This window comes from Oryctolagus cuniculus, chromosome 8 (assembly GCF_051225735.1).
Source record: "Oryctolagus cuniculus isolate XC-2025 breed Fujian yellow rabbit chromosome 8, ASM5122573v1, whole genome shotgun sequence".
Lineage (NCBI taxonomy): Eukaryota > Metazoa > Chordata > Mammalia > Lagomorpha > Leporidae > Oryctolagus > Oryctolagus cuniculus.
The window spans coordinates 48,437,668-48,461,236 of NC_142874.1; the positions used below are offsets into that span (position 1 = coordinate 48,437,668).

General features: G+C 45.0%; 1 protein-coding gene across 7 annotated transcripts in view; it reads left to right on the plus strand.

Annotated features, from left to right (window-relative positions):
• The window catches only part of ZNF827 (zinc finger protein 827), a 189,356-nt gene that overhangs the window by 35,077 nt on the left and 130,710 nt on the right, over window positions 1–23,569 (plus strand). For 6 of the 7 annotated variants that reach the window (XM_051820031.3, XM_051820032.3, XM_051820028.3 and 3 more), the window contains exons 2-4: window positions 2,798–3,868; window positions 13,606–13,778; window positions 19,399–19,879. In XM_051820031.3, coding sequence (XP_051675991.1) covers window positions 2,798–3,868; window positions 13,606–13,778; window positions 19,399–19,879 — 1,725 coding nt within the window. The remainder of the gene's footprint in view (window positions 1–2,797; window positions 3,869–13,605; window positions 13,779–19,398; window positions 19,880–23,569) is intronic. The other variant, XM_089302410.1, reaches the window with a different exon arrangement.

A 23,569-nucleotide genomic window follows, 5' to 3' on the forward strand; every position in this document is an offset into this window, starting at 1 on the left:
GCTAAGATGTTTAATCTGAAATCAAGAAAGGTGGCTTGCTAAAGCAACGCCAAATTAGCCCCATTGTTGAAACTGATGTTGACTGCTAGGTGTTTGGTAGAAGGCATCTGTACAAGAAGCTGGTGGGGAGATGAGTTCAGGGTCACTGCCGATTTGAGGAAAGATGAAAAATGTAGAAATCAAGTGGGGAGATGGAAATGTGGCAACTCACAAGGAACCAGACTGTTTTTTAACAGAGAAAATTCAATTTTATCTGCTTTTTCCCCACAAATTCCATTTGATATTTTACATTTTCTTGATAACTTAATAAAGAATCTCGGGAAGGAGTTGCAGAACTTGAGCTCAGTGAACGAGAATTTGTCATTCGTGACATTTCTTCTCTAAATAGCTTGGGAAGATCAATGTATTAGCTTGTAGTTCACGCATTACTAGTTCTAGCTATTTCTATTCTGAAAAGAAACAGCATGTTATATAGCACAACTTGGCTCAGTGAGGAATTTTTGCTCAATTCCTACACGTTGTTGAGCTGTGGGACCAGTCATTGTGCATGGAAGGCATAGCATGGGCTATGTGCCTAGTAAAACACTCTCCCTGCCCTCAAGAAGCACCATTTGAGAAGAGAAGCCAATACTGTGAATAGCATTTAGAGTGTTATAAAATCAGGATAAACACAGCATGAGGCTGTTGGCTCCGCTTTCAAAATATACACAGAAGCTGGACACTTTCCTCCACCTGCGGTCACCTGTCACTATCATCCCCCATCTGGACCCAGCATCCTGACTTCTCTCTCTGTTTCCTACCATTCTGTATTCCCACCTGTGTGGAAAACAGCAGTCAGAACAACATTTTGACAATGGAAGTCACATCATATCACCCCCCTGCCTAACACCCTGCAGTGTTTTCCCGTTTCGCCAAGACCTGTCAGTAGTCCAGGAAGCCCCACAAATCTGCCTCGCCACCCCACACTGTGTGCGCACACCTCCTACCCCTCTGCTCTCTGATCATCCAGTTTTCATGCCGCCCAGCCACGCTGGCTTCCTTGTCCAGTGGACATGCCAGGCTTGATTTATCAAAGCCTACACAACAGCTCTTCCTCTGCATGGAACACTGTCCCTGAGATAGCTGTCTGGACAACGCCTCGCTTCTTTCAAGTCTTTGCTCAAGTGTCACCACCCCAGTAAGGCCCCACCCTAACCACTCCATTTAAAATGACTTTTCACCTCCTATCCGTTACCCCTAGTCCTCCCTGTCCTGCTTTGTAGGTTTCTCCCTAGCACCTAGCACTCTCTGGCATACTATCTGAGTTACTAATTTATTCATTTTGTTTAACATCTGTTTTCCTCCCCTGGAATGTAAGCTCCAGGAAGGCAAGACCTTTGTTTTGTTCAGTGTTCAATTTAGAGCAATCTAGAGCAACACCTGGTATGCTGCAAGTGCTCCCTAATTTTTTGTTGAGTGAGTGAATCCATGAATGAGGAAAGACAAATTCTGACTGGGAGCTCCCGGGAGAGTCATACGGAAGAACCTGTGACCTGGGTGTTGAAGAATGAGTGGACTTGGACACTTGGCTTCTCTGGGATGGACATTTCAGCTAGAAAGAATGGTTCTATCTTTGTTCAGAGTGTTCATTTCTAGCAGGGAGTCCCAGTTGACTGGCGCCTGGGAGTCATGGGAGTGGGAGTGGTGGTTCAATAAATTAATATCTAGAAAATAACTCAAAGGGGCTCTCAATGGAGTGAGGGAGCAAATTCCCGATCACTGCCAGTGATAACATGGCGAGGAGGTTGGTGACTGGAATCGAAGACTCTCAGACAAGTAGCATGCACGGTGTGGGAGATACTGTCACGGTAAGAAATCAGCAATGTCAATAGTGTTTGCTAATGAGATCTGGATTTTATGTACTACTTAACTGTTTTCAAACCATGGTCACATGGTCATGTAACAGCTGGTAAAGTGAGTTACACAGATATTATCCACATTCGTTGATACACTTTTTGAAAAATTAATTGCATCTTATGTTGGAGGAAATGGATTCTCAAACCAGCTGAGTGCCTTGCCCGAGGTCAAGGAATTAGAAAGTAGGGAAGCAGCTTCCCACTATCTGTGTCTCATGGTCAGAATTTCCTGACTCTGCCAAGCTGCCTCTAATTCAGTTTTTTAAAGATTTATTTTATTTATTTGAATGGTAGAGTGACAGAGGGAGAGAGAGAAAGACATCTTCCATTTGCTGGTTCACTACCCAAATGGCCACAGCAACCAGGGTTGGGCCAGGCTGAAGCCAGGATCCAGAACTCCGTCCAGGTCTTTCACATGGGCTTCAGGGGCCCAAGCACTCAGGTCACCATCTGCTGTTTTTCCAAGCGGATTGGCAGGGAGCTAATTTGGAAGTGGAGTCACTAGAACTGGAATCAGTGCTCCAATACGGGTTGCTGCTGTTACAAGCAGTGGCTTAACCTGCTGCACCACTACACCAGCCCTGGACTGCCTCTGATTCTGGCACGGTACCCAAGATACCCTGTTGTTTTTTTCTTTTTTAAAATAAGACCGCAGACTTCTTTCCATTTCCTTCACTTATTGAAAATAGCTGTTGTTTTTTTTTTTTGTCCATCCAACCAACCACGTCTTTCCCATATCCATGTTTCTCTTCCCTCTTTTCCCATTCGCCTTATCTGCTGTCTTTCATTCGGGTTCTCGGGTGGGAGGGCCGAGAAGGCGGGTGGGCAGGTCTGTGTGCGTGCCTTTGGGCCTCCGGATTGTCTGCTCTGAGAGTAACCCTGACCTTCTTGCTTCCCCCCAGATGTTAGTAGGCAGGAAGAGGCGGAGGCAGAACTCAGTGAAGGAGAACACTGGTATGGAAACTCTTCCGAGACTCCGTCCGAGGCCTCCTATGGAGAAGTCCAGGAGAACTATAAGTTGTCCCTGGAGGACCGGATCCAGGAGCAGTCCACATCCCCCGACACCTCCTTGGGAAGCGCGACTCCCAGCAGCCACACGTTGGAGCTGGTGGCGCTGGACGGGGAGGTGCTGCGAGACTCGCTGCCGTGTCAAGACCACCCTTCCCCGGGCGTGTCGTCTTTGTGTGAGGATGACCCCCCGGGCTCCAATAAGCCCCTGAGCAGCAACTTGAGGAGGCTGCTGGAGGCTGGTTCCCTCAAACTCGAGGCCACAGCCACGGCCAACGGCAGAGTGGAGTCCCCCGTCAACGTTAGCACGAATCTCTCCTTTTCCCCGCCATCCCATCATGCCCAGCAGCTCAGTGTTCTGGCCAGGAAGTTGGCTGAGAAGCAGGAACAGAATGACCAATACACTCCAAGCAGCCGCTTTCTCTGGAACCAAGGTAAGTGGTTGCCGAACTCAACCACCACCTGCGGCCTGTCCCCGGATTCCGCCATCCTCAAACTGAAAGCTGCGGCCAACGCTGTGCTGCAGGATAAATCTCTCACCAGGACGGAGGAGACGCTGCGCTTCGAGTCCTTCTCCTCCCCCTTCAGCTCGCAGTCCGCCAGCTCTACCCTGGCCGCTTTGTCCAAGAAGGTCAGCGAGAGAAGCCTGACCCCCGGGCAGGAGCACCCACCTCCCGCCAGCTCCTTCCTGTCCCTGGCTTCCATGACCTCCTCAGCGGCCCTGCTGAAAGAGGTAGCGGCGAGGGCTGCTGGCAGTCTTCTGGCTGAGAAATCGTCCCTGTTGCCTGAGGATCCTCTACCGCCACCGCCTTCAGAGAAGAAGCCAGAGAAAGTCACGCCGCCACCTCCACCTCCGCCGCCGCCGCCGCCACCGCCACCGCCTGCGCCAGCACCAGCGCCTCAGTCCTTGGAATTATTGCTACTCCCCGTTCCCAAGGGAAGAGTTTCTAAGCCCTCCAATTCAGGTAGGGAGTCTTTTCTTCCAGTCATCACGTAAGTCTGTTTGGCTGTCCACCGCCATGTCTTATTCATCGACTTTTCCAGTTGGGGTCCCCTTCTGATCTGAGACATGAATGAAAAAAAAAGGCAGGAGACAACAAAATACTTTAAGTAAGCAGCGTAGTAGTCTTTCATGTGTGTATTACACAAAGACTTCACAAATAGCTTCATTTTTGAAAGGTAATGAATAATCTTAGAGATGTACAGTACTCCCTCCCTTTCATACAAATGATTTTTTTTTTTCTTACCAAGTTCAGGCTAGGTCCACACAAGGTATATTTAATGGGGGAAGATCAAAGCATCTTTGTCATGGAGTGCATGGCATCCCTGAACATAGGAGGAAAAAAACCCCTCTGCTTTTGAAATAGTGGACAAGGGAGAGCTCACCCTCCTGCTGCCTCCATCACAAATGGACTTTTGTGTAATCAGTAACTGCTCTGCCCTAATTTATCACAGTAGATCTTTTTCTGCCAGCATTTTTATGACTTTTTTTTTCTTTTGGTGAAATATGAGCCTTTTTCACTTAGCCTATTCTAATGTAATTTCTTGTCATCTAAGAAGACTAAAAAAATATTGTCCATCAAACATAATCAAAGCAGTTCGTGCAGATGCTTTATTTTATTCATATCCAATCAGACTTTGAAAGAATGTGCATGTGGAAAATTTGAGTCATACATCTCTGGTGGAGATAGTCCTTCCAAAGGAGAAGTTGCTGTCATATAGAGCCTTGGCATTCGCCGTTATTCCTCTGGGGGAGAAAGTTCATCATTTCAGTGCACACAATGGCAACAGCATTTCTTATACTGGTTTGCTTTAAAACTGTGTGCCCTGATGGATACATGTTCCTGGGGATGGATGGCTGTGTATGGTTTCGGATGTCTCTTTAGGATATCCTGCCAGACTGGAACAGGAAGTGGGCGCTGTGTGCCCTCATCAGTATAAACACAGCCCTGTGTGTGTCTAGCCAACCTTTGGTTATCTGCAGCAGCATTGAGAACAAGCGCTTGGCATGGCAAATACTTGATTGAACCATCATCGCTTACAACACGTTGATGTCTTTATGACAAATTTCCATTTACATTTTTGAGTGAGCTGTATGCACTAATTATAATTACTTTAAAACTTGTGTAAACAGCAGAATAGAATGTGGAGGATGGATTTCTGGGACTTTTATGACTCTGAGCGACCCAACCATTCACTGTGGAGTTCCTGAAGTGTCAATAAAATCCCAGAATGTTTATCAATTCTGCGTTTCATTTTTCACTTCTCACCTTCCATCTGGTGAAATATGGAGAAATATGGCTAAAATTAAGAAGCGAGGAGAAAAGCAAAGGGAACTGGATAATTTTGCAATGGAATAAAGCTCTCTTAACAAAGAGAAATTTCAGTTAGGGATAGCAGCAGAAAGAGAGGCATGGCCATATATAAAATATTTACATAAAATATTTTATAAGTAGTCTCTGTATCTAGTGGTTGAGAAAAATGTGTGAATATTTACATATAAATTCATTGGGGTGTTACTTACCTGGAAAAGCCTAGACACAATTAATAATAAGCTTAGTTAACTGAAGACTTGGAAAGAAGTGGGTGACAGGACCAGTGTCCTACAGGCCACACATTGCAGAGCCTTATCATTATAAAGTGGTTGCGGATGTAACCAGCCACGGTTGTGACATAACTATTTTTTTCACTCAAATGGCTAGATGCATGTAAAGATGAGAAAGAGGCCATGAGCTTCTGATGAAATGTAGACTTTTGGTTTGTTTCATTCTAGGATAAATACCCCAGGGAAAAGATGTGTTTTCTGTTTGGTTTAAATACTATGCCAACATCTCGATGGCTTCTCAGCAGAATTTAATATGGGAGATCTGTGAGACATTGCATTTTATTTCTACTGAATTCCATTGCAGAAACACTTAATATTTTAACCAGGGGATGTTCCAAATGTTCACGCTGGAACAGGAGAGAAAGAGGATTGACTTGCACCTTACACCTCTGTTCATAATCCAAGACTTGGTGACATAGCACCATCATCAGAGTAATTGTACTTAAAAAGTCATTCATTTTGTGAAATTCATGCAAGAGGGAAGATTACTTGCAAAGAAAAACATGGAGGTCCTTAAATTTATTACTCAGAAAAAATATTCAATGTGTCTACATAGATGTATGCTAAAGTCAAGTCCGGTTTATTATTGCATGGATTGGAAGTAAGAGGGAGGATGAGTGTACTTTTTCAGCTAACAGGGATGTCACTTCCCAGCTTAACCTTGTATGGGTTAAGAAGGAGTCCATAAAATATTCCATTTTCTTACTTAACTTTATATCATGGAGACATGCTTTAGTGTCGCACAGGGTCACTGATCTTGGCATCTGAGTAGCAGAAGGGCAGGTGGGTCTTCCCCGTCTGTTCCCACTTCTCCCATTTGCACACACTGTATGCACATACTGTGTTGCTGGTTTCACCACAGCCTGGGGACTGGATTCTGCTATAACTGGGCTTTACCTCAAATGCATATAGGAATGTGGTGAGAGCCATTGCCCATGTTTCTAAACTTTTCTTATTTTTTTCCTTTACCTAAGAAAAATTTATAGTGTAATTCATCATAGGTAGGTAGACTGGCTTTTCACAGCAGGGATCAAGTTTCTGTTGGCCAGTGACTTCAATAAACAAATAACAACAACAGCAAAAGCCACAAAAATAAACTACACAGCATCTGATTTCAAACAGGGCTTAGATATTTTTTAAAGAAGCTATTTCCCCAAATGTTGCGAAAAGGGCACATAAAGTTGATTTTAGAGTTCCAAAGAGATATGTGCTAGAGAAGCTAATCCTGTCTTGAGCAATTTAGACACCAGCATTTCTTTGACCTTCTTCAGGTCAAGAGAAGTCCAAACCATGGGGGGAGAAAGTGTGTCTCAGGTCTGGCCTCATTCTTCTCTGAGCAGAATTCCGTTGTTGCCAGGTCATGGTGTATTTAATTCCTGAAGGAGTCCACCACTGGATAGCCTTTCCACCCCGCAACAGAGGCGTGACACGGGGGAGGAGGTTTCTTTCATGTGACCCTGCATCCCCAGCCCATGCAGCACTGCGCCTCTGAAAGGGGACGTGAGCGAGGGAAGATGATGTCCGTTTGCTATAAAGATAAATGTCACACATTGACTCAATTCTCTTTGAAGCTACTGTGCTGTTGCAGCTAAGAATAAAATAAATGGTTTTTATTTTTAAGACAAAGTTTCTTGTAGAAGACCAGCAAGAATCTCACGATGCCAAGATCCCAGTTAAAAGGAATAACAGGGAGAGTTGCAGAGAGAGGGTCTCCAAACCATCTCATTGTACTGAGTCTAATTTTAAATAGCTTAGAAGACACCTAGTCCCCACATAGCTGATAGGTAAAATTACTTCCTGGGTCCATACACAGGGATTTTCAGACTGCTGTTTTCTTTCATATTTATATGATACTATTATTAAATAGTCCAGAGAGGGAGAGATAACCTCTCGTGACACTCTCATTAAGTCTACGGTGATGACAGCCTTAATCTGAAACTGATCAAATACATGAACTTATTTAGAAAATTCACTTTCCAGCCAAGATTCAGAACTATCACTGATCTCAATTATATTTTCCCAGTGATTTAATCTTGGGCTGTCTGTAGCTATCGGGTGTCTTTATTAGCTTTATTGAATGCCAATTAGTTGTTAAAATGCGTATTGATAATGTCAGCATCACTAACAACAGATACATGCAGTATTATCCACTAGTTTTTATTGGTGGTGTCCTGAAGTAGCATTTGAGAGACATGCCGAGGACTTCTTGCTAAAAGATGTTAAGCCCACATATGTGCTTAAGAAGGAAGCTGGGGCCGGCGCCGTGGCTCAATAGGCTAATCCTCCGCCTGCGGCGCCGGCACCCTGGGTTCTAGTCCTGGTCAGGGTTCTAGTCCTGGTCAGGGTGCCGGATTCTGTCCCGGTTGCCCCTCTTCCAGGCCAGCTCTCTGCTGTGGTCCGGGAGTGCAGTGGAGGATGGCCCAAGTCCTTGGGCCCTGCACCCGCATGTGAGACCAGGAGAAGCGCCTGGCTCCTGGCTTCGGATCAGCGCAGTGCGCCGGCCGCAGCGGCCATTGGGCGGTGAACCAACAGAAAAGGAAGACCTTTCTCTCTGTCTCTCTCTCACTCACTGTCCACTCTGCCTGTCAAAAAAAAAAAAAAAAAAGAAAAAAGAAAAAAAGAAAAAGAAGGAAGCTGGTCAGCCTATCCACGTGTGCACTAGTGTCATGAGTAGATCCAGAGTGGTGATTGTGAGATGCACAGATTATGTGCACTCAGGGTCACCTGCTGTCTTGGACTCTTTGTCTATGGTAAGGTCTGTGGCTTGGGTATGGTAAGGTGTTGGACTTCTTTGTGTTTGGTAAGGTCTGTGGCAGGAACTACCCACTTGCAGGTTACCCTGACTTTCTGCAAATCGCCACAGAGGGACTAACAAGAGAAGGTTTCCTTTCAAGCCCTACAACTCAGTTACACTGGTTTTAAAAATACTTATCTTGAGTTAAGACAAATAACCTACTAACACCTTCCGTGATTTCTTTATGTTTTTAGCCCAGTGAAGTTTTGTTTTCATTGCTTTGTGAATTTATTGTAGACGCTAAGGTGGAGCATCAAACTGGCAGCCAAGGGATTGGTCTAATCCCAGCCCTGCTGCTAAGTAGCAGCAGGATTTTAAGAGTCCCAGCTCAGTTCAGTGTCCCCATCTGTAAGCGGAGCTGGTCTGGATTTCTCTCGAAGATTCCCTCCTGTTTTAAAATTCCTTGCTTTTACTTACTGCTTATTTTTCACTCTGCTTGCCGATTAACTCCAAGCAAACACTTTTTTTTTCCTATTTTTGAATTAAATATGTTGCTTCTTAAAATTTACTCTCAAACCTCCCCAAAGACTGTCTCTGCTTTGGGCAGATCTTGTCCATTATAAATAGTTCAACATATATCACTGTACTTTATTAATGATGTAGTCACACGCTATGAATTTTTCATGCAAGCTGCTCTAAGTTCACTTTTGGAAATAGCTGAGGGATAAGTACATAAACATGTATCTGCTTATCCATCCATTCACTGCGAACGTGTATGGTGTATACTTGTTTGTGAAAGGCATGCCGTCTTAGACTAACACTAGTTCCACTGGGACTCGCTGGCAGCCTCCTGCATCATTTCCTTCCATTTCCAGAACTCATTTCATTTTTTTTTTCCTACTCTCTTGGCCCAGCCCTTTTCACTTAATCTCATTGAAGTCCAACACACGTTCATTGAGTCGTGTGTTGAAGCTGGCACTCCCCTGGGTGCTGGAGACACAAAGGTAAGGCCTTCCAGGCCCTGCCACAGCCAGTTCCCCCTTCCACTCCATTCTTCACTCTTTCTATCTTTTCTGTCTCTCTCTCTCCCCTGCTCAGTTGATATGGCCATCAGAGCTGTAGGCGGAGCCAGATCACAGGCACAATGGAGCCCTCCTTCATTTCTCTTTAGCTCCAGTGACAAACTCCCATGTTGGGCCTGGCCTGGAGCTGTGTAACTATTATGTGATGCAGTTGTTCCAATTTACATATGCTCTGCTGTGAGTTTTCTGCTTCTGAGGGTCTGTTTAGAGTTTATTGTCACTCCTATTGCTGCAACAGCCACTACTTACCTGTAGCTTCCATTCACTGTGTGACAGGTATTTTACGCACATTCAAGATCTCTTTTATTCCAATAATGTTATTACCCATAAACAGAACATGTTGTCTCCAAAGGAGCAAAGTAGCAGCTCTTCATCCCACTGGCTCTATTAGTGTTTGGTGCAATTTGGTTTTGTTTGCACTGATACTAACTAGCTAGTCATTTACTTGGGGGAAGATGTTTATCAGGCAGTTGTATGCTCCAATCTGTATTGCCTCAAGGAGGGTGGTTCATTTTGAGAAAGTGGTCATGTTTCCTTAGGCTCTAAATTAGAGTGAAATTTACAGCTGTCAGTTCCCTGAAAATAGTTTTTGTACAAATAGAGTATACCCTTGCTTCCTGCCTGCTCTAAAGTCCTTAGCAGCCTCCTGTACACTTGGCGAAATAATGAAATGCTTTCTTGAGTCAATAAAAACACAAATATGACCAGTGAAGTTTACTGGCCAAATCTGAGAAGCCATTGATTATTTTTCTCCTTGGCTCCTATCTTCTTTTCTTGACTTGACCAGTTAAAATTTGTTAGTGATAGAAGTGTAGCTATTTGACCATATTTGCAGCAGTTAGTCTCTCTTCATTGGGAGATTTCTAATCATTCTCCCAGTGAATTCAAGGACATCCAGATTTGTACATGATTCATGTGTATCTGGGTGTTAATTAACACTAAAGAAGCATATGCTAATATGCCTGGGCTAATGTGTGTACTGCAAAAACATGAAATACAGAATCAGTGATTAGGGTGGGGATTAGGGGCATCACAAAGAAGAGGAGGCACACTGGTCACATTAGACAAGGCAAGGCACTAGGGGAAATCAGCAATATTCATTTTTATTCAGTAAATGATTTTTTATTTTAAAAATTTATTTCTTTAAAAGGCAGAGTGACACACACACACACACACACACACACACACAGAGGAATCTTCCATCTACTGGTTTGTTCCCCAAGTGCCAGCAATGGCTGGGGCTGTGTAGACCAGACAGAATCAGGGAGGCTGAAACTCCATTTGGGTCTCTCCTGAGGGTGGCAGTGACCGAAGTACTCAGTCCATTGTCTGCTGCCTTCCCAGGCACATTTGCAGGAAGCTGGCTGGAAGTAGAGCAGCCAGGACTTGAACAACCAGCACTTCTGTATGGGATTCGATGTCCCAAGCAGTGGCTTAACCACAATGCCCACCCCAGTTAATTAATTGATTTTATTGCTCTCTGTAGTGTGCCATGAGATCTCAGGCAAGTGGAGGATATCTTAGCTTTTCTCTTCTATCAAATAAGGCAGCTTCAGGTTTCTATAGTGAGAAATACCTCCTCAAGAGGAGGAACAATGGCAGTGTTTGTGTGTCACTGATTACTTTGATGTTCTTAACCACCCAAAATAGGCATCATGGTCATTCTCCTCCCTCCAGCATATGCCAGTAATCTCTCAGAACCCTGACTCAGTCCTTTCTCTCAGATCTGTATGTAGTCTTTGTGTGACCAAGATACCATCACAGAGGAGATGGCAATGAAGGAGAGAAGATGAGAGGCACAACTGGGCTCCAGATCAGTAGTGGCAGGCAACCAAAACAGGGAGCAAGAAAGCTACAGGGGTTAACCAACGTGCTTGCTTATAGGTCTCTGCAAGGTGTGGTTTCCATCCCTCCCCCCCACTCATCACCATAGGAAATACTTGGGGCAGAGCCGATCACAAGTAGACTTTGCAGATTTGAAGAGTATATTTTTAGCTAGCGGAGTCTTTCTCAAGTGGCATGGTTAGGCTAACTGAAATCACTTCATTTATTTGAAAGAGAGAGATCTTCTGTCTGCTGTTTTATTCCTCAGGTCTGCAACAGCCAGGTCTGGGTCAGGTGAGAAGTCAGGAACTCAATTTGGGTTTCCCCCATGGGTGGCAGGGACCCACATACTTGAGTCATCACCTGCTGCCTCCCAGGGTATGCATAAGCAGGAAGCTAAAAACCAGGCACCTGATAGTGGATGTGAATGTCCCAAGTGGAATCTTGATGGTGATGCTGCCCAAATCACTTATATACCTGTATTAGTGGAATTTCATTTTTGGAATGCCCTAACCTTTCAAGTTCCACCCATTTTTAAGTGATCCTTTACATGTAAAAACTCAATTGGCTCAATAAATAAATAATGAGATGATTTTAAAATATACACTTTGGAATATTTCCTCTTCAATTATAAAAGCAACCTGTGTGTTTCAAAATTCAAATAGTGCAGAAGAATATAAAATGAAAACACAAGTTTTCTTCTTGATTCCTTCTTTTTAACCCAAAGTCCTTTAACCGCAACTGCTTAGTAGTTTCTTGGGTATGCTTCCAGAAAATGTCCTTGCAATTAAAAGGGTATCATTTTTCATTTAGTCATACCATTCTTCCTAGTCCTTCCTTTTTTTCCTTCAAGTATTTGAAAGCAAATCCCAGTTACCATATCTGTTTGCTTGTAAATATATATTTATATATATCTCCAACAGATAAGGACAATTCCTTTATCACATTTAACAGGATCATGCTGTTATGGAATTCCCAGGCTATAATCAGTATTTCCTCCATTTTTTTATCGTTTTGTTTAAACAGAATCCAAATAAGCTTCACACCTTGCATTTGTTTCATGTATCCCCTAAGTCTCTTTTTTATCCCTAATCCCTTCCCGTTTTGAAATGCCATTTGTGTTGAAGAAACTGGGTCATTTGACCTGGGGAACTCCCACATACTAGATGTGGCTGCTTCCATCCCCTTGGTGTGTTTTGCATTTTTTCTGATCACCCGTGTATCCAGTAAACTACTCGTTATATAAAGACTTGATTAAATTTTTATAAGAATATTTCACTGATGGCATACCAGAAGGCACACACTGTCCCATTTTTAGTGATGAGATTCATCAATGGTTTCAGGTGTTGTCAGCTTGGTCCATCCCGATCAGTCTTTCGCTGGATGCTTTTAGCAGCCATTGATTCTGTTGTTTTAGAAAACAAAAATAGAATCACCCTGGGCCCATGGTTTTGTATCTTGCGTTATCCACTAACTCTGATATCTTGGGCACGTTTCCATATCCGCATCTGTGGACTTTGTTCATTTTTCAAACTTGCTTCATGTATTTTATGTTATGAGTGTATCACAGCTTATTTAGCCAGCTTGGAAACAATTTCTGATTCCTCAGGACCAAGAAAGGAATGTCTAAATCCTTAGCACTACTTGCTTTTAATTCGTTGTTCCTCCAGACTGCAGGCGTTCATGGGTACTACGATACAGCGTCACACCAGAGACTCATTCCCTTTGGGCATCCTGCAGGAGACAGTGACCTTAGCTTTCCTTAAAGGAGGGCGTTGATTTGTTTGCATTTCAGAAAAATGGAAGGATTTCAGTGAGGCCCACTTCAGTGCACAGAAGCCAGCCCAAACCGTTAGTGCCAACCAGAGGGACAGAAACAACACAGTAACAAACCTTGACCTTAAGACCGCCCTGATGGCTAAATTGGCAGCAGCATCTGCTCAAGCCACAAGCTAACAAGTCAGCAGGAGGGATCCTAAAATTTGTGTCCATTGGCGCTCGGGGTGTGAGGTTTATGACAGCTGTTTGGTTTTCAGTGCAGAGCAGAGTGTTATCCTGTCCCATTTGATTTGTCAAGAAATAAAGTTGAGGAACTCAGATACGCGGGTCTGGGAGTTCCCCTCAGGAAAGGAAGCTCCTGAAGTCAGGCTTGTCTGGCTGTGTGCAGTGCCCAGCCCGGCCAGCCCGGCCAGCCCAGGCCAGGGGAAGCCCCTCTGGGGAGGTCCCTTTCTAGAGTGAGGGATGGTCTTTGGAAGTAAGCCTTTGGCAAGATGGATGTGAATTTCTGCCTGAGGGGAAGCTGTCCTGAAACTTCTCCCGGATAAAATCTTGGAATTGCAAAGAGCGAGCCTCCAATCATTTTTGGTGCTTTTTTATGGCGATGCCTGTTAACTTAGGGCCAGCTGCAATATTCCTTTTTTGTTTTCCTAATGTTCCTCTCTTCCGCCCCCTTCCAAGCCTCCGAAGAAGAAAGCGGGAAGCCTTTCCAGTGTCCGATATGTGGCTTGGTCATAAAGAGGAAGAGCTATTGGAAGCGACACATGGTGATCCACACAGGTTTAAAAAGCCATCAGTGTCCACTCTGTCCATTCCGGTGTGCTCGCAAGGACAATCTCAAATCCCACATGAAGGTAAGCCACCTGGGGACCCGCCTCGCCCGCAAGGCGGGTGTAGCCAGGGCGCCTGCGCCCCCGTCGGGTGTGGGCGGGGTCTCGGCTGAGAGAAGGCGCCACAGGCGGAGCATGCGCAGGGGCATGCGCAGTGTGGGAAGTGGAATTCCCAGCGACCGAAGGGCGCTCACGTGGGGCCCCTATTAAAGGTACTGCTGCCCTTGTATTAACAACCCGGAACTGAAAGGCAGCGGAAACTTCAGTATCTGACGAACATTATTCCGTGTAGAGCTGCCTTCCCCATAGGGGCGCCGCAGCCTAACCTGACCTTGCCTGACAAGCGTTTCTGGGGGCGCTGCCAGGAAGAATTGGGGAAGAAAGCAGAGAAAGCCAAATCCAGGAAGAGCTGCTGTGCCTGCCGCCCAAAGGGAGGCTCTCGCGCCCGCTCCCCTTCCTGGAGAGGCTCAGGGAACATGCGGAGACACCCGCAGGCCCCTTTTAGCCTTGGGGGAGGCTTGGCGGTGGGCATGTGCCTCACCTTCCCACGCGAGGCTGTTGGTGCTTGGTCCCTTGTATTCCCACCTTTCCCTTGGCCACACCTCCAAGAACGTGGATTTCAGTGTCCTGTTGAGAATCATTGAGGAGCTTGCACCTGCAACAGTCATGGAGCACAGTGACCAGAGTCTAAGACAAAAACTTAGTCTAATAGAAGTCTTCTAGCAGACCTCACTAACCCTCAATCCTAAAAGCTTAGTCTCAAACTCAAGGAGGAGACTTAGGAAATCCAAAGCGCATGAGCTTTTGGATTTGATAGGTCTAAATTTAAATTTTACTACACAGTTTGCCAGCAAAGTGGCCTTGGGTGAGTTGACCTTTGGTCTGTCAGTTTCCTCATCTATTAAATGGGAACGGTAGCGTTTGGAAGAGCTGTCGTTGGTATTAAATAAGATGATGTGAGCAGATGTTCAATGGGAGTTTATTAATTTTAAAAAGTATTATTGAACATCTTGATAGGAACAATCAGGTTTTCACTGATATTTTAAATGTGGTTTGGCTGATGGCGCTGTTTATAAAATGCGTTGTTTCCTGCCGTAAGAAGTACAGGGTATGTGCATAATTAAGATGTTTGCAGATTTTGAAATCAGGTCTAACCGTTCTGAATAGATCGGTCATCGCTGTTCAGAACTGTAGGTCCACAAAAGTGTGATCAGATGGAACTGCTCCCAACTTTAGGAAACAACTTAGAAGATTAGAACAAAAATTAAATCCATGATGTAATTTGTTTTCTATCATTTGCCTGTTTCTCCTGGGAGAAGCATGCCCTTCATCTTCAGAATCCATTTAAGCAGGAGTTCTGGTTGGTTGGATTTAACCAAGCCTGCTTCGTTTTTACTTTAACCCTCCTCATCCTGTTTCACCTCTTCCCAAAGGAAAAATGCATATTTTAAACCTGCAGAATTGCATTTCATTAGGAGGATGAGGGTTCACAAGAAATGCCTTTAAGAGTAAAACTTGTTTAAGTTACTGTGATGTCCTGAGCTGTGTTTAGAAATCAGGTCTGGGGAATTTAAAGCTTCAGTGAGCAGAAAACTTGCATCTAGCCTGACACCTTGTAAGCTTGGTTTCAGCTCAGGGTCACTTAAAACAACCTATTTATAAACCCATGGGGAAAAAAGCTGGGTTTTCAATAGCGGGAACTACTGACCCTGAAACTGCAGGGAGATGAGTTGGGTGCCTTGATGATGCAGACAGGCGGCCTGGACGGTGTTACAGATGAGAGCTGTGAGGGCTTTGCGGGTCGTGGGGTCTTAGAATGCTTTCAGAACAAATCAATAACCAGTACAATAAAGCAGTTGTGTGAAATTACTACTTTATTCAAACTCATGGTGTCTCCTAACCTGTTGAGCCAGGACTCAAGCTTTTGATAAGGGAAGTGCGAGAAGGGCTCATACAAGGTTAATGTCATCAAACGGCGTGCTTTCTTTTTCCCTGCTCTCCACTTCACATGTCAGCTTTATTCTTAAGATGAAAGAATTCACGATTTTATTTTAATTAGACGTGTTTTCGTTTTGCTAACTTCAGCAAGCATTGTCTGTACAGAAATTTAATGGCTGTGGTTTTGCATGTAGATAGCCTCTGCTTACAATCACTGGAGACTATAGATATGGATAGATTTCCTAAAGCAAATTCTGCCTAAGAGGTGGGGGCCACATAACCAAAGATTAAACCATCAAACTATGTGGTCAGAAGAACTTTAGTTGAATCTCAGTGCCACACTTAGTAGCTGTGGGACTTTGGAAGAATCATTTCACCTCTGTAAGCCTCTGTTTCCACTAACGGAAATAATCATACCATCTGTGGCACTGGGTTGTTAGAAGAGTTAAATGAGATACTGTACTTAATACAATGCCCAGCACAGAGAAACAAGACTCAGTAAATGTAGCTATTTTAGTAAACATCCTCAAAACATCTGAATGTTCATTAGTGTTTATATTTAGAAATAATCGATGAAATGGTTTAATGTACTGTAAAATAAATCTCACTGCATTTCTCTTTTTGTGATATCTCTTGAGTGCTGAGAATTTGGAAAAACTAAAAACAGAATATAAACTTTACCCTTGGTCCCATCAACCAGAGATAACCATTGTCATTCTGATGTATGTTCTTCCTTATTGATTATATAGAGTCGTTTAGGAGAACTGGCATTCTGCTTGTCTGTTCAACAGTAGTGCCTCCTGTGTCCCTACTACGTGCTCTGCACTGTGCACATTTGAATTCGGCCTCCCCTCCATAATGTATTGTGCAGATGTTTTTATGACCAACTGCGGAAAGAGCTTGTCAATGCCTCCAGGTTTCCTGAGGGTTATCTGAGATTTCCATTAAGTGTTTTACAACTTTCCTGGATGAGTGAGCATACAGGAATTAAATGTGAAATTCATAAGCGAAAACTGAACAGCCAGGAGAATGGCTAAGATAAAGAACGTGGGTGACGTGATGGCAAGAAAGTGGACAAGAGTCAGGGCGCTCAGGTCTGCTGTCTGGGGTCCGCCATTTCTGGAGCTATAACTGTCAGGGTCCACGCCTGCCTGGCCTGGTTGCCTCACGGGGATGGAGTAGATGTATCCCCAAGCTCCGAAGGACCAGGCCCCTGGACCGCTGCTAGGAGAGAGCCCTCCAGTTGGAACAGCGCAGGAGAGGGACTGTAGGTGTGAAATGGCCAGAGAGGACCTGCATCTCTAAATGTGGCCTGCAGAGAATGACTTCTGGGCAGTAGACTAGCACGTCACATGAGTGGACTGAGAAGGACTTGAGGGTTAGGCTCCAAAGAGTGAAACCATGTAACAGGGAGGGATTCTGTCAGGAGGGAGAAGGGGCGAGAGGACCACTGGAGGGTGGAGCTGACACCTCTCTCAAATGCCAAGTGTGATAGAGGGAAGAACGTCGAAAAAGTCCATGGAAGTGCTTATTACGCAAAAAACCAAGCAGGAGTTTTCTTTTTTCCCGCCAAAATAAACTTACCTTTTAATTTCATTTTCCATGAACTTTTTGGAGTACCCTGGTATAGTTCCCTTTGGGAAGGTTTAGCTCACATAAAAATTGTCAGTGCTAACGCTAGCCATGCTCTCTCTCCTTTCAACGTTTGCTGATTTTCCATCACTAAATAAAACAAGGCCAGGAGGTGGTGGGAAAGGACGCCCACTCTGCCTCTTCGCAAGTAATCCAGGGCTCCCTTGCCCTGTGAGCACTTGGGCCATGCACCATCCTTTTCTTTTTCCAGAAGCTGTTTCCGGAGCGAGCTGCTGTTCCTGGATTAGCGCCGCTCCTCTCCTGGGTCACTAGATCTAAGGACACTTCTGAAATGGAATCTCCCACAGCTCTGCTCTGGGGACGGCAGAAGCTCCCTGCCTCGTGACCTTTACCACCTGGTTCCCCGGGCATGATTCTTTGGCAGCACCTGTCAGGGTCCCATGAGACTGTGACCTTAGGCCCCCACAAGGTGACTGCTTGTGTGGGAGCTGCATGGAGGAGGTGGCAGGGGAATCTTCTCAATTCTGTGAGAAAGCCAAAGAAGTGCTTAGCCCCAGTGAAATCCTTTTGTGGAGAAAGGACAGGGGTGATGTACCGCCAGGGACCATGGCTGTGTTATCCCAACCCTAGTCCTCGCCCGAGGCACAAGGGAAGGCTTTTCAGGAGCAAGACCTTGCTGCAGCTGAATTTAAGATTTTAAGGTTGCTCTGGTCAGTCGGGAAACTCACGCTTTGGGGGACCCAGAATGTCTTGTGTTGTTTTTTTCAGAAAGCCACAGTGGGGTGCTGTAGCGACAGGATCTCACCATTAACTTTTAATTTCTTTGCTTTTGTTGGTCACTTCACATTATTTGAAAGTATGTTTTGGCTGGTGAATAATGCTTTTGGATTGCATTCAGAATGCATAAACAGCTGTAGTAAAACTTGCTCCCTTGGACAGGAGCTCTGCACAGAGGGGCCAGGTGGTGCAATGGATTAGCAAAGGAGCCCTTAACCCCTGAAACCTGGGTTCAAATCCTGCTCAGGTCACCACCAAAAGATGAGGTGTCAGCCTTGTTTTGGTTCTGAATTCCAATCACTTAGGTGCCTGTTTGTTCAGAGCACACAACTCCCCAGATGATTTGGCCCAAAACTACACAACTGGCTGATTCTACTCAAGGGAGGGCCAATCCTGAAATAGCAGGGTGTAGCAGGTCAACACTGCAGCGCATTGGCAGAGATGAATGGGGAAGCTACAAGCTTAGGAGCACCTGCCAGCTCAAAGCCTGGCTCAGGCCAATGCAATGATTTCCTCACTTTTTCAAGCACTAAATGTGGTAGAGACGGGAAGAACAAAGTTTCTCGCAATTTTTACAGGTATCGTGTGTGTGCAAGACTGCAGCTGGATTCAAAAGTCTGCATTCTTTCATTGTAGACGTCAGAATCCGGAGCTTGATTTTATAGCCACATTTGGAAAAACTGGCTTCCTCTTGCCTAGAATATTTGCTGAGGGTCAGACCCTGTTTTTTCTCCTCTTTTGCTTTCTTTTGCTCGAGCCACTTATTCTGGGGTCTCCATGTCTCTGGCTATGAATTGGGAATACCCTGGAGATATTATTTTCTACCTACTTAATTACCTAGGAGCAGCGTTTTGAAAATTGAATTCATGTTTGCAAAACATAACTAATTCTCTGGGTGAGAATAATTGGTTACATGCGAAGTATTAGTATTGTGAGAAGAATTACTCCACTGGTTACCTCTCTTGACCTCCAATTAGTAATTATGTAAGGGTGCATAGTGGCTTTCTAATGTGTGTTCTCTGCAGACATCGCTGGAAATGGGGTGCCTGGAATATTGGGAGGATTCTACCAAAAACAACACCTGTTGGCAACCAGGGTCCCGAGCTCTGGGCACGGCTCTATCATGGACAACCTACCCCATGTGAACCTCCATTTTATTTAGAGATTGACCTCCCTGGCCTGGAGCACAGTAAGAAAACGCTCCTTGGGGCATTTTCTTCCTGGGCCAGTTCTCTGGGCATTGAGGAGAGTGTGGATGCGCAGGTGGGGTGTTGTACAACAAGGCATTTTCCAGAATCGCGCGGTGGCCAGCTCATTCTTCTTGCTTCTCCGTCAGGTTCATCAGCACCAGGACCGGGGAGAGACCTTTCAGTGCCAGCTCTGCCCTTTCACTTCCTCACGCCACTTCAGCCTGAAACTCCACATGCGTTGCCATCAGCACTTCCTGAGGACAGAAGCCAAGGTGAAGGAGGAGATCCCAGACCCAGATGTCAAGGGATCTCCCCACCTCAGTGACAGTGCCTGCCTGGGGCAGCAAAGGGAAGGAGGAGGGACAGAGCTAGTGGGGGCCATGATGACGTCTAACCCTCCAGAGAGGACTAGCCAGGGTGGGGCTGGCGTCTCGCCCTTGCTGGTGAAGGAGGAACCCAAGGAAGAGAACGGCCTGCCCGCCTCCTTTAGCCTGAATCCTGCCGACAGGCCCGCCAACCACACAAAGCTGAAAGACCCCTCCGAGTATGTGGCCAACAGTGCGTCAGCATTGTTCAGCCAGGACATCTCTGTTAAGATGGCGTCTGATTTTCTCATGAAGCTGTCAGGTACTTGAATAGGGTTGTATTCATTCTCTCTCTTCTTTCTCGCTCGCTCGCTCTTTCTCTCTTTCCCTGCCAGTATATTCTCATCTGTAAAATGAGCTGGTAGGACTAGATTGGTTTCCAAGTCCCTTTGTTTCTAATAGTCTGCACTTGCCTAAGTTTTCTGTTGTATGTTTTTTTTTTCCCCTTTACTATTATTGTTATTATTACTGTGCAATGCTTTGGAAGTAGGCATTTTCTGACTTAGGTCTGGAGACAATAGGGATTGTTGGTTTTGTTTTTCTGTTTTTGTTTTTTTAATCCTCTGTTTGGGTTCTTCTGATGGGGGGAAGTTCACATGGTCAGCCAGGTTTGTGTCACTTGCCTTGTGTGACCTTGAGCCCTGTTTAACTTGTCTCTTCCGCACCGAGTTCTCTAAAGTACTTGTACATGAAGTACCTCATTTTGTGTTTTTCAAGTCATTTACTGTCTTAATTTGAAAGATTGTTAAGGATCACATGTACAGAGACTACTGCTAGAAATCACAGACTTTGAAAATTTGAGCAAATGATAAATATTATCTTTATGAATTTTTTTAGGGTTTATTTTTTTTTGGTGGAGAGATTTCTTTATTGTGGTAAAACGTACCTCCCATGATATTTACCATTTTCCCTATTTTTAGGTGCATGGTTCAGAAGCTTTAAGCACATTGAGAATGTTGTGCCACCGTTACCACGACCCATTGCCAAAACTTCAACCTCCCCAACCAAAACTATAACCATTAACAATAAGCCTCCATCTCCCCATAACCTCTTTTGTACTTATTTCCTATCTTTATGAATTTGATTACTCTAAATCCTTCATGTAAAGTGGAATTTAAAAATTGTTTTAAATTAGTTTCCGATTGTCCTATCATGCCCTTTGTAGAGAAGATGAAGCATACACTGTAGAAATTTATTCTCATTAATTGGCATTGTTTTCCATCACTGTCAAATTATACCTGATGCGTCTCTTGGTTTCTGCCTTTTTTTTTTTTCTCCCCAGTGTCTTTTAAGTTGTGCTGTTGAACAGGGTGTAGTGGGGTAGGGGCACAGTTTCTCCTGACTCTGTTAGAATAAGACAGGGGTGGGATTGTGCTGCTACTCATTACGCTTTCAAAAGTCTGATTTAAAATTTTAAAGGAGATCTAGAGGGTGGGGAAAGGTCGGTTGAGAATTGGTTCTGTCTTTCAGTGAAGATGGCAGTCCCCACGATGATTTCCAAATGCCATTTCAGCGCTTTGGAGATTGACAATACCCTTTAAATGGAGAATAATTGGTCACCACCTTCCTTTAAATGGGCTGTGTGTCGCATTTCACTAAATGTCATTGCCAGGTGAATTAGAGGTTCAGCTTCACTCCCAAGTCCCTCTGCTCAGTGACACTTCAGTGAGTCTTTGGGGAAGTCCTCCTCACCCCAGATCTTTGCCCCTTGGCAGTGGGAGACCCTGGTTGGGAGAGCAAATGGTTGGAAAACGAGGTGTCCCAGAAACGAGTGGAGGAGCAAGGGGGCAGAGAATGGGGCAGGGGCCCTGAGGAAGCCCTGCTGGAAACAGTGGGCTGCAAGAATTCTAACACTTCCAACTTCTGCTCCTCTTCCCTGCTGCCTTCTCTGTCTTCCAGCCCAATCTCTGGAAAATGGGATTTTAAAAACTGAGTTTTATATTAAAATTGTTTAAAACCATTGGGAGAAATGCACGTTTCCCATTTCCCTTTAGGATTTTGCCTCTGCGGGGTCTCCAACTCCATCTTGATGGAATTACCTGCCAACGTGAGAGCCAAAGGGGTTCCTCTGGGCTTTGCTCAGGGCCACCCCAAGGGAAGAAATGCAGAGGATATATGAGGGGTCTTCAGAAAACTCACAAAACATGCATATCATGAAAAAACTATGAGGGGATTTCTAAATGCTTTTGCACCAAAATTTATCTTTTTTTTTTTAAGTTATTTATTTTCACTGTATATGAGAGGCTGACACATACATACAGAGAGAGACACACAGAGAGAGCTCTTAGCATCTGCTGATACAGTCTCCGCAACAGCCAGGGCCAGGTCAGGTCAAAGCCAGGAGCCTAGAACTCAATCTGGGTATACCATATTGATAGCAGGGATCCAAGTACTTGAGTCATGATCTGCTGCCTCCCAGGGTGTGCAGTAACAGAAAGCTGCCTTGGAAGTAGAGGAGTCTGCACTCGAACCAGGCAGCCTGAGTGCCCCCAGCAGGCGTCTGTCTGCCATTAGCTTCAGCCCCAGTCTTAGTAGCTTTCAGCTGCTCAGAGCTAGTATGGCACACAGTGGAGCCACCAGGGGAGAAGAAGCCTGTTCCAAGGCTGGGGTGAAGGGCCCTGCACTTGCACAGGAGCCTTCTATGGTGGTCTCCTTTTTTTCTTTTCCGGTTAACTATTGATAGGGAGTTGTTTTTGGTTTGGCAGAGTATTTCCTGGCTGATCAATCAGCACAAGAAAACAGATAACAAATGCACACTATTTATGCAAAAGGCCCATGCAGCTATTTTATGGTGGCTTACTAGAGGTCCTGAAACCTGACTTGTATGCACTGTTACCTAGCAACCTGTTATAAAGTCACCGGGGAGTGGGATGCATCGGTAATTTTTTTGTGTGTGCATATTTGGATGTAAATGTAAACTTGGTGACTGTGGCAGTGCCGCCCGCAGGAGGAAGGGGAGGATATGTTCAAAGGAAAGGAATGCATTTTCTGGAGGGATTTTTTATTATTATTATGATTCCACTAACCCTCTGGTTGGCCAGGCCCCACAATTGATAGCTGCTCTCACAGGGGTGCTCTCCGTGGATGTGTCTGCAGATTTGATTCAGGGACAAAAAGGCCAGATCCCGCAGGGAGCTGCGGCTGAGTTTCTATCTCTTCCTGTCCTCAAATGCAGAGTAGTGATGGTTAGCTTCGGGCCTCCTCCCTGGACGTCATAAGGGCACCATTGTTCTAGCACTGAATTTTTTCGCTGGGCTCTGTCCGTGCACCTGCTGGTGCTATAGGGTGCAGCTGTTTGTGGGCATCGAGTCTGCGAGTCTTTGTGCCAGCAGATCACTGTCTGCAAAGCTGAAGCACAGTGACAAATTCAAGCGTGTAGACACCTACTTATTTCCAAAAGGGAGAGAGAAAACACTTGATGCTTTCTTGCCTGATTAGTAAGGGGAGTCTTTCTTGCTCCTTTGACTAAAAGCAAGCATAAAGAACAGAACCCACGGGATTACAGTCCTCTGGGTAGAATGCTGTTTTAAATTGGCTGTAGGGGCTGGTGTTTGGTATAGGATCTAGGATCGAGTCTGGACTCTGTTTTGGATTCCAGCTTTCTGCTCATGTGTACCCCAGGAGGCAGTAGGTGATGGCTCAAGGTGTTGGATCCTGCCGTTCATGTGGGAGACCCGGATGGAGTTCTAGGCTCCTGGCTTCTGCCTGGCCAAGCCCCAGCTGTTGCAGGCATTTGGGGAGTGAACCAGTGGATTAGAAGATCTCTCTGTCTCGTCTTTCTCCGTCCCTCTCTACCTTTCAAATAAATGGATTAACACTATTTTAAAATTACACTCTAAATCCTCCTTCCATCTGTTTGGAGGTTTCCCAATGATCAGACTATTTCAAAACGTTCTTGGAAAATGGAATTAAAAGATTATTTTGGTGCAAACATTTTTTTTAAACCCAGGGA